Source organism: Oreochromis niloticus, linkage group LG13, assembly GCF_001858045.2.
Source record: "Oreochromis niloticus isolate F11D_XX linkage group LG13, O_niloticus_UMD_NMBU, whole genome shotgun sequence".
NCBI lineage: Eukaryota > Metazoa > Chordata > Actinopteri > Cichliformes > Cichlidae > Oreochromis > Oreochromis niloticus.
The window spans coordinates 30639313-30652727 of NC_031978.2; the positions used below are offsets into that span (position 1 = coordinate 30639313).

The 13415-nt window shown below is 43.1% G+C and overlaps 1 protein-coding gene across 1 annotated transcript; it reads left to right on the forward strand.

Moving 5' to 3' along the window:
- Positions 1-42: 42 nt before the first annotated feature.
- On the forward strand, positions 43-12926 carry LOC102082454 (uncharacterized). Its single transcript, XM_005461422.4, has 6 exons — positions 43-409; positions 703-812; positions 1630-1753; positions 4163-4288; positions 11023-11506; positions 11612-12926. Exons 1-6 carry the CDS (start codon positions 77-79, stop codon positions 12085-12087), a joined length of 1653 nt encoding a protein of 550 aa, XP_005461479.1. The 5' UTR covers positions 43-76; the 3' UTR covers positions 12088-12926.
- Positions 12927-13415: the final 489 nt, after the last annotated feature.

Here is a 13415-nt window from a genome sequence, read left to right on the forward strand (position 1 = left end):
CACTTCCTCGTCGTGCTGTCGGACTGCCACACTTCCTCGTTAGTTCGAGGTGGTGGGGCTCGTCGCTGTGGCGGTCATGAAGGACGGTACCGGAGCAGTAGAGCCAGCTCCTTCCCGCGGGGACGTGTACGCGGACTATGTCAAGTGTTACCTGGAGGAGCGTGCAGAGGTCGGGCCGTGCCGCGACCCCCAGCTGCTGAAGAAGGCGGCTCAGTATCTACTGAGCGAGGCGGAGATCGGCGGGACTTTCACAATGTTCCCTTTTTACCAGGCTGTGACTGAGCGCTGTGAGGCTCAGCGCGACTTCAGGAAACACCTGTCCGCCTTCATCAGAGCCTCAGAAGTGCTGGAAACTCTGTGCGTCAACCTGTTCCTACAGCCCTGGAAGAAGGAAATCAGGACACTAAAGGTCAGAAGACGCGCCGCGTTTCCCGCACAGCGGCTCTGTATAGGAGTACACATCATACTGGTTTTATATGTTACACTTTGACTGTTGATGTCAGTTTACAACCACACCGTGTTACAACATCTGCTCGTGTAGCAGTGAGTGGACACATAACAGCCCAGTGACGCTTTTCTTTTTTCTCCTTACATCATGACCTGCTCACAGCTGTGTCAGGCCAAACGGAAGTGACCCTGAATAATCACTGAGCCTGTGTACTAACAGATGAACTGTGTTTGTGTTTTCTGCATCTCTTTCAGACATTTACAGGTCCATTTGTTTACTGTCTTGAGCCAGTTTTCAGCAATTCTACCATACAGTCCGTCCTGGCCTCTATTGGTTATGTGCCTCATACAGACCCCAAACAATGGTAAGAACCAGAGCAAGAGTGAGCACAAACTGTAGACATTAATCCACAAGGAATGGCCGCAGCTTTACACTGCTCTTTGTCAGGACAAACATAGACTCTTTAGGGTGGCTGTGGCTCAGGAGGTAGAGCGGGTTAAATGGACAAGATCCCAAAGTGATGTGTGTGTGTTAATGTTACACTGGTGCTCAGGTCTGTGTGTGTGACTGAGTGAGGCTTGTAGTAGAGAGCAGTTTGAGTGCTCAGAATAGAAAAGTCCAGTTCATTTACCATTTTAATTCCACATGTAAACGCCTGGTGGCACAACGTGTATACAAAGCATTCCAAAAATTTCCCAAGAATGTTTTCATGTCTTATTCTTAAAGTTTCAAAACACTCAACTTGTTCATATATTATGTATGTCATGACCCCAAAACACAGCACAGGCAGGTGGAGACAGTGTGATTTTTGAAAAATATATATTTATATATATATTTTATTTTATTACCTTCCAGCACACACTTTGGTCAGCTGAGGTTCTTTGACTTGACTTTCATACGATCACTTTTCTTACAAAGGTTCTTGAGACCAAATGGAAACCTGAGTTCAGATTTTACACACTATCTGTACTTAAGTGCTTTCTAAGATTTGCACTATGATGCATCAGAGTCCAACCTGGAGTGTCTTGCCCAAGAATAATTGGCATGCAGACAGGGATCGAGGCATCAACCTTCCGATCAGTAGATGACCCGCTCTACCCGCAGAGCTGCAGCCACCCCAGTCGTCTGTGGTTCTGCTCTCCTCATCACTTTATGTCTCTGTTCTGTTTGGTGCATTTCAGTGAGTACAGGCTCAGTGAGGATGTTAATGCAGACAAAGCTATGCTTGTTGGTTTTGAGCTGCTCTTGGCCAGAGTGGAATGTAACCACTTCCTGGAACTTCAGGAGGATCAGCTGAGACCACAGGTATGACCATGTTTCATGTTAGTAATAGTCTCATCAGTCATGTTACAGAATATCACATCAATTGTTTTTTGTTTCTTTTAAGCCACTGTGGTAAGTTTGTAGGGCTGGGCAGCTGTACTCAGCGTGTACAGTAGGTAATCAGGGGCTCCATTCCTGACTCCTCCAGTCCACCTGCTGACACATCCTTGGGCAAGATACTGAATTCAAGTTGCCCCGATGTGAGTGTGTGTGAGTGTTAGAAGGGCTTTGACACAGATAACAGTGCTGGATGAATGTGTGTGTGCCCGGGTGAATGATACTCAGCTGAGTAGAACGGTGCTAGATGAGTACCAGTCCAATTTTCAAATGATTTTGATGCCACACACACAGAAATGAAACAATGCCAAGAATATAACAGCAATTTGGTGACCAGAGTCCGTGGGATATTATTGAGCCTCAGCAGTCTGCTAAGCTGTAGCATAAACATAACTGAGATAAAAGCATATTTGCTGTGACCTTAAAAAAACAAGAGTTCCTGAAAAGCTTCAGAGATGCACAGAGCGCCCGCCTTGAAGGGGAGACCAGTCAAATAAAGAGCAGAATCCAGTGGACTGAAGGATATGAACTGGTGTAATTGTGGACGCTGGAGCTTAACTTAACGTTAACCAGCTCAGACCACTCCGTCACCATCATTGACAGAATATATCATTTTTATACATTTTGCGCTCGTCATTCATCCGATGAAGCTGAAATCCTTATTTTGCATTGGATTTTAAAATTATTCATCGTAACCTGACAGGACCACAGTGTAATGGGACCTGAAGCTTTCCACAGATCATTTTTATTTAAACAGTAAACTGGCTGACAGTGTGACAGCTGTGTTACTGTGCACAGACTCACAGAGACTATAATAAATCCCTGATGTGAGTGCTGTCTCTGCGCTTACACTGATGACTGATTGATTATAAAAGCACTTGTTAAAAAGAAAAATAACTAACATCTAACTAAGATTTCAACATTTGTAAAAACATAAATTCTGTGAAAGCGACTTTATGAACAGGGGTGTCTGTCAGCTGGTTCAGCTGCAGCAGGAAGGCGGAGTCAGGGAGAAACTCCTAATTTGTTAAAGAAAACCTGCCAGCCAGCAGGTTTAGTACCACAGTGACTGATGCAGAGTTGAGGTTAACTCTTTGTCTTTTCCTCATCTCACAGTTAACAAACTCAGAGCTGAGAGTGAAACCTGGTTCCTGGATCAGAGCCCTGCTCCTCTGATCATTTCCCTTAAATTATCCCCCTTTTTTATTTCGCCCCTTTTTTGGAAGCTGTGAGTTTAGATTAAGCGGTGGTACCTTGGCTTATTCAGTGTGTCACCATGAAATACTAAATGACTGACTTTTCATGGTTGCTCAAAGTCTCAGCTTTGGCACATTTACATTCTAATTCTCAGCAGTGTGAGGAGGAAGTGTCATGTTTTATACTTTGCTCTGAATAAAGTCATGAATCCTAGTATAACAACTGTTGAATGCAGGTTGTTACAAAATGGATCCATGCTGCCAAATACAACCCAATTTTGAAAAAGTTGTGTAGCTGTGTAGAATATAGCTAAAACCAGAATGCAGTGATTTGCAAACCTCATAAACCCACATTTCATGAATAATAGAACATAGAAACATATCAAGATAAAATATGAGCTCATTCTGAATTGAATGGTAAAAAAAAAAGTTTCCCACAGTGCAGAATCCCCCGTCTTTTAACTACAGTCTGTAAATGTCTGATCAGAGAAGAGCAGCGATTGGACGTCTGGGAGAGGAATGATGTCGCTCTTGTCTGATAAAGGACTCCAGCTGCTCAGCAGTCCTGTCTGTGCTTTGTCCTGTTTCTGCTTTCATGATGCTCCAGATGTTCTCAGCTGGTCATAGGTCTGGACTACAGGCAGGCCAGCTCAGCACCCACACTCATCTGCTAGTGTGACGACCCTATCATCGCTGTTTGCAGCTTTAATGTCTTCTTCCTCTTTTTCCGTGTTCCTTTCATCTATTTCTTCCATGTGTCCTCTTGGTTATGTTGGACTTTCTGCACAGATTTTTTTTTCTGAAAAACAAAGTATACAAAGAATATATTAATTATTATCATTGAAGCATTATTCAATTAAGTTAAATCAGATTTTTAATAAAACATAACAGCATACAATAAATACATCGTTAGTGATGAGAGGTGGGCAGAAGAGAAATCATTAATGCATCATGGGAAATCCCTCAGCAGCCTCAGCCTACTTTTGGAAACTCTAGGAAGCACAGATCAGGCTGCAGCCTGACACAGGACTGGCTGTTGGGAGAGTATGTGCTGGTGACACAGACGCCAGGTCAGAGGTCACGCTAGATCGGTTGGGTTTCATGACCACCACGTGACAGTGATTGTCTTACTTTACAGGAGTGGCTCGATGTTCTTCAGAGAAGAGAGCAAGCTGTGAAAATGACTGAATGCACAGAAAACAAGACGGCAACGGAACAAACAGAGGACGAGGAGGAAAAGAAGACGGAGGTGGATAAAAAAGAGGTAGCTGCTGCATCAAACCCTGCTGCTGCTTCCTGAAATTAAACCTGAAGCTTTTCCTAGAGCCATTCCAGAGCCTGACAAAGTGCTATAAAGAGACCGACTGAAGACACATGATACTGTGTGCATTCTTTAAAACAAGTTCTATCAGTTTAAAATAAGCACCCACACGATATTTGATATAACGGCGACTGACAAAGCTTAATAACTAAACTACATTAGAATCAGCTCAGTTTCCTGTTTATGAATGAAGCTTGCTGAGGGTGCCAGTTCTCACTGTTTTATGCTGTGACATTTTAACATTCATGCACCAGCACATCTCAGAGAAGCCTGAAAGCCAAGCATTTAAAAAAGTAGGGTCAGGTATTTTTCTTTAACCGAGGCAGGGTCTCAGTATTAGGCTTTTCCCAGCGTTCAGCACCAGCACAGGCTGCCGGCACATGTACCATCTCTGGTGGTTTTCATGATGCTGGCAAGAAACAATAGCCGAATGTGTCTGACAAACATTAGCTGGAGCTAAAGTTGGGTTTGCTGCTTCCACCTGTTTGACTTTATTGAATATCTGCAGCTCCACAGGATCGAAGTGTAATGGCAGCGACTTCATTAGCTATTCATTCTTGCCAACAGAAAGGCCATCTTCAGGAGCTGATGATAAATCACAGTCTGCCTGTCTCAGGCTGAGGCAGTGTCCTGTGGGTAACATGGTAAATCCACGCAGTTACACACAGCCACCCTCAGGTCGAGTTCTAAGCGCCATCACGTTTCCACATTTTGGTTTTTTCTGCTCAACTTCAGCAGCCCTGCAGTCGTGTGTCAGTGTTCACGCTGTGGACACTTTAGACTAGAAACCACACTGAACTATCTCTCCACACAGGACATGCATCACACTACTGGTTGATAGGTTTGTAGCTTAACCCTATTCGCTGGAACGTTGAAGACAATGTAATTACACAGCAAGCAAGACACGAAGTAGGCAAAGTTCTTTATGTTTCACGTGCACGGGAGAGAACTGAACAAACGCCGTTCCTTCGCTTGACCCCAGTTGCTCTCATCCGCTCTCCCGTAACACTGCTCTTTTATTGAGGTTACATGAATATGCATAGGTTCATTAACATATGACGTATACATACATACACACAAAGAGTACCTTGCTTGTGATTTTGTAAGTGTGTGTGTGTGTGTGTGTGTGTGTGTGTGTGTAAGAATGTGAACCTGTGAAGACTTCCCAAAGCTGGTGCCAGGAGTCTAGTGGTCTATCTAAACAAAAGGCTCTTAGACTCAAACAGATATACGTGTTTGTTATACCATATATCAGCAAGAGAAGATACGACCTCTCCTAGGAGGTGTGTGATCTATGCCAGAACACTCTGAAGAGGAGTGAACGCGCTCCCCTCTTCATGCTACACAGAGTTGTTACAGACCTCCTAGGATGAGACATTCTTTCAATCTACAAATGATTATATACTTCTAAGCATATACGAGTAAATATTTCTAAGCATAAATGACAATAAACAATACAAATCTAACACTGGCACATTTAAAACCACAAACACATACTACACACAGCTTTGAACCAGGAGCCTTTAGCTGTTACACATAAGTGCTAATCACTTCAACACTGTGCTGCCCATGTCTGCTGCCCCTTCTGGCCTATTTAAGGCCTTATTTATTAAAGCTGACCTTACTCTTGAAAACCTCTGGCAGTAGAATGCGGTGTTCCAGCATGCCAAGGGAACTTGGATAGTTCTTCTAATGAGTTCTTCTAACTCATATTTAGCCTGAGATTAAACTGAATCTGTTTTTATCAGTAAACGCAGCAGCATTATGTATGTTACATGAATACAACACGTAGAGGCTGGAATACAGCTGGGAAATAGATGGACTGATGTCTAACACACAAAGAAAGAACACTGGACCACCATACTAATGTGGTTTGAAGAGCAATAGGTTTAGACTGTCTAGAGGCCCCTACAAATACCATATTTTTCGGACCATAAGGCGCACTGGCGCAAACTTTACTCAACTCTTTCTTCTTGCTTCCTCCACTTCCGTACCATTGATTCATTAATGCTGAATTCTCTGGCAGCTGCTCTATTCCCATGTTGTTGCAGTATATTAATGACTAACCTGGTATTGTGGATGGATTATCTCAGTTGTTCTCCTGACTGAAGTTTGGTCCGTTTACAGCATCCTGCCATGCGATTGCATTTGTCCCTAACCATCAGGAACCTTCACGTTAACTTTTATCGAGTGGGAAAAAAGTTAGCGTTCATCCTCCAGCTTCACTGCGCTAATGTTATGCTAACATAGCTGTGTCACTAGCAGTGTTGGGTAAGTTACTTTAAATTAGTAACTTAGTTACATTACTAGTTACTTCTATCAAAAGTAACTCAGTTACTTCTAGTTACTCGTTACTTTCAAAGTAACGAGTTACTAGGGCAAGTAACTTTGGTTTTACTCAGAATTCTCTTGTTAATGTGTTGCTTCCGTAACTGGATACCCAGCAAGAGTGCCAGTCTTCTAGCTTGCTTACTTGCCACAAGTGCACTGTGCCACCTACCAATAGAAAGCAAGGCTCGCAAAATTTCAAAATCTCTGGTAGCCCTTCGGGCAGGCACTCTTCAGTTTTTGGTAGCCCAAAATAAATTTAAGTAGCCCGAATAAAAAAGAGAGCAATTTTTTAATGTTTTGTTTCCGTTACAATATTATACATTAAAGTATAATATTGTAACAGAAACAAAAATTAATCAGAAAGTTGTTAAAATACAAATCGCAACAATTGTATAAAAATCACAGTCATCAACTCAAATACTTTGTTCTAATTGAACAGAAATTTCTATGAACTTGCAAGAACTGTGTAGAACATGAATCAGTCTGTGTCAGATCCTGAATCTGAAATTTCCACTGAAGTCAAGGGTAAGGGGCAAGGGGAACCAAGATCGAGGCCATTTGCTTTTTGAAGTTTGCAAAGACTGCTAAATTTTGACAATGGTAGTTCACTTTTTGCAACATAGTACGCTTTTGAAAGATTTTTCAGGACTTCTTCTTGTGCTTGGTTTATTTTTAGTATGTTTTTTGCAATTGCTGTTTGTTCTGGGAAAGATATTGCAGACTGAGCAATAATGCATTTCTTGCATTTCTCATGGGTTCTGATGGGGTCTTTCTTAAAATTACTGGTCCCAGTTACAAAGGCGCTTGTCGACTCAAATGAAATGAAACTCACAACACACCCGGCAGAACATCATGTTATTTAGCTCGTCATATTCCAGCCACAGAAATTCTTTTGTCCATAAAACCAAAAAAGCTGAGCTTTCTTTTTGCCTCATAGTCTGATTTGTCATAACTTTTCTGTTTTGTGGTAGGCTTTTATTTGGCTGTGCCTTCTTCACCCTGACCGGTCTTATTTGGCTCAGCAGAACTAAAATACCAGCGTAAATCCTGCTGCTTTTACACACGTACTTACATAACGGTCAGCGATTCTCTGCGCAATCAACCTCTCACATGTTTAAGCTTGCTGTGGGAGATTTCACTTGTCACGTTTGAATAGTAAGCTAGTGAGTGATAAGACGATGTCAGAGGAATTGGTGCGCAATTAATTGTCACTCACCAATCAGTGCTGCCGCTCTCTACACACCGTTCGCACGATCGCAAAGTGAAAGTGAAAGCAAAAAACAAGCGCAAATTCAAACACGATTTCAGTATGTCACATATTGGCAGTGGCTCATCGATGCCAATGACATAATTACTCAGCTACATTTTCGAAAGAATGCAAAAGCATTGACATATATTTTCCCTTCCTATGATAGCCCGACGGGCAGGGCTGAGATAGATTTTGGTAGCCCGACTGGAAAAATCGCTAGCCCCGGGATGTCGGGCTAGCGATTTTGCGAGCCCTGGAAAGGAAAAAATAGTGTGCACAATTCCACGAGAGAAATCCCACGCCTGGACCGTCGTTGACCGCCGCATGATTCTAGCCTGCTTTTTACATCCAACACAAAAACTGCAGTCGTGGTGCTTTTGATTGTACTCAGAACTCGGAAATTCTGCCTTCTGAATAGGAAGATGTAGGTAACACCAGACTGCAGATGAGCTGCATACAGAGCTGGACTGGGACAAAAAAATCGTCCCGGGCATTTTGACTAGAGACCGGCCCACCATTATAGGAAAAATCATAAAGCCTTTGAATGAAAATAAACACTGTTGTGACAGTGATGTACACTGTTCTGATGGTATATATGTATCAATCTATCAATTGTTTGTTGTAAGACTCAGATAATTATTTATTAAAAGTTAGACATTTTAAATGAGAATAAGAAAGAAAAGTATTTCTTTGTGCCCCCCTTTCCCTGTTAATGCCCTACATGGACCCCTGGCAACACTTTGCTAGACCCGCCCCTGCACAGTTACCAGCTGTCAGCTACGTAGAAAAGGATCCTGGTGTTATTTGTCTCTCAGAAACAGTTCATAACTTCCCTTCAACTCATCCATGTGACCTAAAAGGCAAACCTGTTTCTCCATCACCTGTTCAGCTCTGATGATTCAGTAAGGACATCTCCTGGTTTCATCTTCATGTTTCCCTCTCACCAGATAACCAAACCGATATCATGACCAGCAGCTTTACAGCTGTGGCTCCAGCAAACATCAGCTGATACTAGAAATTAATATTAAATAAATTCTAACAACAGCTGATCAAGCTTAAACGTGCTGCTGTTGTTTAGCGTGACCTCCGCTGGTTTCCTCTTTCTGGCGCAAAGTGGGCGATAAATAAACAAGAGAGAAAAGCCGATCAGCTGATCATTGATCAGTTTCATGATTGAAGTAGAAACAGGAGAGGGAGGGGAGAGAATGAGAGGAGAAGAGGCAGCTGTGCAGCAAAAACACAGAATAACTCCAGCTTTGTGTCTTTTTCATTGTAGCTGAAGTCCGGGACAAACTGTGTTCATTTTCACTTCAATACCAAACGCGTAATATTTTCTCTGAATACCAGACGATTCTGTTTTTTACTGGACGGTTGGCAACTCTAATAATTAACTGTATGAATAAAATAAAGTTCAACATCAGTAACATAGCACCCACCCAGCTGTATAGAAACTCCGTCATGCTAGCTAGCACGCAGTACGAAAAAGTCAGCATAACGAAAATAAACTCCACCTAAACTTGGTTTATATCTGACCCAGATAGACTGCAGGTCATAACTTCTTACCTGAAGTTCAGTTCACCTGACACTCGGACCGGCGGCCGCTTCGGGTCTCTCCTCTTGCCTCCCTTTTCCTTCATCCACCTGCTGGCCTCCACCACTTGCTAATGTTACTGAATCTGTGGAAACTCCACGATAGCCACCACACGAAGTAACGAATAACGAGCCTGTCTAAATCCCAGTAACGAGTAACGCGTTCCTGGTTTTGGCATAATAACTAGTTACCGTGCTCGTTACCACAATAATAACGTAGTTACTGTAACGCATTACTTAATAACACGTTAGTCCCAACACTGGTCACTAGCAATCCAGTAGCAAATCATTATATAGCAGCTAGCCCAACTTCAGTAACCCTACAAACGTCACTGCTGTTTAGTTTTCTGTCTTCATTTATGTTGGAAGTGACAGCAGAGCTGTACCTTTAAATTTTTCAGAAATCTAGCGATGGAAGCTAGCGAGCTAACTTCCTGCTAACTTATAATTTCGTTAAATGTAATAAATTCTATTTTCATGGATGCCTGGATGTTAAACTTAATTGTTACACCTGGTAAAGCAGCAACGCTGATCATTTTATTAAAGATGAAAGAATTTAGACAGTTTTTATCTCTCAGTGTTTGTTTGACTTTGGGACCTGAAGGACGGAGTTTAGGACCCAGATTACCTCGCGAGGCTCCTGACTACCATAGCCGTAATGCTCAAACAATCCATCAGGCAGTGCAGCTTTGTAGCATATCAAAGTCGTAGTAAAACATTTTTGACAGATTCTTGCGCGCTGTATACCACATAACATCGGTTCGAGGTCAGTAAGCACAACCAGAATTCATACATAAGGCGCACTGTAGATTTTTGAGAAAATTAAAGGATTTTAAGTGCGCCTTATAGTGCAGAAAATACTGTAAGCCTAAAATAAGGCAGCCTGTATGTAAGATATTTCAGTGAGTGGCATGAACACATTATTTCTTTTAAAATGCCAATCACATGTTATATTAAAAAAAACAGACATTTTTTAAAATAATGGCTACATATGATATCTATATCAACTAAGCTTTTAGCTATCAGCCGTGTTTAATACACGAAGGGGAAGCCTTTAACCCAGATAAGAAAGTAGCGTGTAGTGATGAGGAAGAAACAGACCCTGGGAAAAGGCAGGAAAAACAAAAACAACCATGAGATCGGTGGTTTAAGTCCGCTTTCAGATCCAATATCATATTTTTGGAAAATGGACAGACGCAATGGGCCATCTGCAGTGAAGAGAGGAGTGAATATCTCAGATACAAGCAGCACAGTAAATGTGTGTGAATGTTAGAAAGCACAGGCATAGAAAAAAGTGCTTTGCATGCTCAGGTAGAGCAGAAAGGCGTTTACCAGTTCCATTTAGCTGAAGCTCCTCAGCCCTGAAGGCAGACTGTTGAGGTGCTTCAGACATCTTGCTGACAGTCAGAAGAGCATAAAATAAAGTATTGTGTTGTGAACATTAAGAGGCCAGCCTGTGAGCTAAATGTTAGGGTTACAATACTAAATCACGTGTTCTGTTTGCCAGGTACTGTACTTGGACACGAGGCTTGTAACAACCCCCCAGCCTAAGCCTCAGCATTACCACCTCTGCAGTGTAGATCCATCTATTATGGAGATGCAGAGGACCTACCCTGACCTGGCCATCAGGGGCCGGCCCCTGCTTCCAGACAAGCCCCACAAAGTCTGCAGCAGCACTAAAGCTGTGAGTGCCGCTGACCTGCCCAAGACAGACTGCACTGAAAATCCCTGCACTGCTGTCGCAGCTGTGCTCATTACCAACGACGACGGCAAAGCTCAGCAAAGTTTGGACGGCAATCGGAGAGGCAGACATGGTAACGGCCGGAACAGTGGAACAGTGAACAGTGGAGGGGCAGGTGCTCCAGGGGACACCGGCAGTGACACCCACAGAAGCAGAGTGGAGGATGAGCTCAGTGGCCCCCAGGCCATTTCCCTCCACATCACACTCAGAGCAGGAGCCACAGCACAGCCTCCAACACAGCACAACACTGGTAACACGCACTCACACACACTCAGAATACAACAAAATATGTCATTTGCTCCAAGGATGCCCTAACAGCCTCCAGCATTTAACTGAAACACACTGATTTTCGCAGGGCCACAAGATGAGAGTGCGGTCAAGTCAGAGCTTTCCTCTCTCAGCTCCGTGGAAGAGGAGGAGCAGGAGCTGAGAGGGTTGGCGGAGAGGATGGGACAAGTGCGCGTGCAGGAAAGTGAACATGAGACAACAAGAAAAGAGGGAGACAACACAAACAAAGACCGGAGGAAACAAATAAGAAAAGCAAACACAGAGGGAGAGACAAAGAAGAGAAGCCTCAGGAAGCCAGTGATGGGAAAAGCTTCAGCGCTGAGTCATGACGACAGCGCACACACAAGACCACAACAGTGTGACGCAACAGTGACGAACGAGCAGCCCGCCGAGTGTCAGCCCTCGCCTTCGGCCGACAGTACAGCAGACACCCAGAGGCAGCGGGAAGGAGATCCAGGCGGTCCTGGAGACGAGAACGCTGGCCCAGCAGAGGAGGAGCAGGTGGCACAGAGCTTTGTTATAGTGGAACAATGCAGAGACTGAAGAGCAAGTGGAAACAAGCTGCAGAAGATCTCTGAGCCAAGCTGTAACTGTGCTGGTGGGAGTGTGAATTTTCTTCTTTCTCTCACTTTAAACTTGTTCTTATGTCCAGCTGCAGAGTGCCACACAGATCCACAGTCACTAACATGTTCATTAGCCAAAATGATGCTTTTAAAATTTCAGTGTGTTTGGGCAATTTAAAGGTTGCCACTATGCCTCAATTTCATATATCTTTCTCTGACAAGGATAAGCAGAGGAGAACGGATGAATCTTTGTCTTGCTTTGTTTTACATTTGAAGCGGATCCTGTGTTAGCGCTGCAACTCACATGTTCTGGGCTATGATCGAAAATGTTGGCAAAGCCACTTTCAGCTGCTCGTTCACCATCAAAGGGCACCACAGACCGGCAGCTTTGTGCTGGATGCCTTTCCTGATTTCCCAAGGCAGTTTTGTCTTCAGCTGAGATTGAACCTGCAACATTTTGCTTTCCAAGTGAATGTGTTAACCGCTAAATCATTGGAGGCACTCTCAAAAGCAAAACGTGCATTACTGCTTGGTGGTTGAGCTAATTAACCAGTATGATAGTGCCATTTACAGCACCCTCATAATTTGACCCCTCCTTGCGAACGGCACCTTTCTGTCTGCTCCGAAAGAGTTTCCAGTGATGGAAGTATGTTTACAATGATCAAAGATCTTCTTTTGTGCAAATAAAGCACAGATAGTCTTATCATCATTCCAATCTTTTTTTTATAAAATGTTAAATTGTGATTGTTGCGCCTGAATGACCAAAATCAGAGCTGTATACCTTTGGTATATTATTAAAGCCATATGATGTAATGTAAACTTCTTGAATGTGTCAATAAATAATCATGTTTTATTTAAAATAAATTAATTAATTAAAAAAATCAAGAGGGCTCATCAATGGACACATTTACAGCTCTGGTTGTAACCAGCTGTGCAGCATTTCCTGTACATTTACCAGTGCTGGAGAAAGCAGACTCATTCACTCCTGTCAGACTAATCCAGATGTATTGCATGTATATGCTATATGTCTGTGAAGGTCCTCAGTCAGTCGCAGCATCAGTGCAGCGAGGAATGCCCAGACCGCTACATTCGAGAAGTCAATCAGCCACTTCATAAACACATGGCACAACATAGAAGAGTCACCTCGAAGGGACAAGACTCAGCGGTCCATCTGCATCTAAAGGTCAAAGGTCACTCTTTCAAGGATGCCAATGTCCACATTTTGGACAGAGAAGAAAGATGGTTTGAAACAGGAGTGAACGAAGCATCTATGTCCACTGTAAACGACCATCTTTGAACAGAGGCGGT

What these genes read in the sequence shown, in the direction of transcription:
- LOC102082454 (XM_005461422.4), top strand. Translation starts at nt 77, where the DNA reads ATGAAGGACGGTACCGGAGCAGTAGAGCCAGCTCCTTCCCGCGGGGAC. An exon ending in AGGATCAGCTGAGACCACAG is followed by an intron (nt 1,754 to 4,162) that starts GTATGACCATGT and finishes CTTACTTTACAG; the next exon opens with GAGTGGCTCGATGTTCTTCA. An exon ending in CGGAGGTGGATAAAAAAGAG is followed by an intron (nt 4,289 to 11,022) that starts GTAGCTGCTGCA and finishes TCTGTTTGCCAG; the next exon opens with GTACTGTACTTGGACACGAG.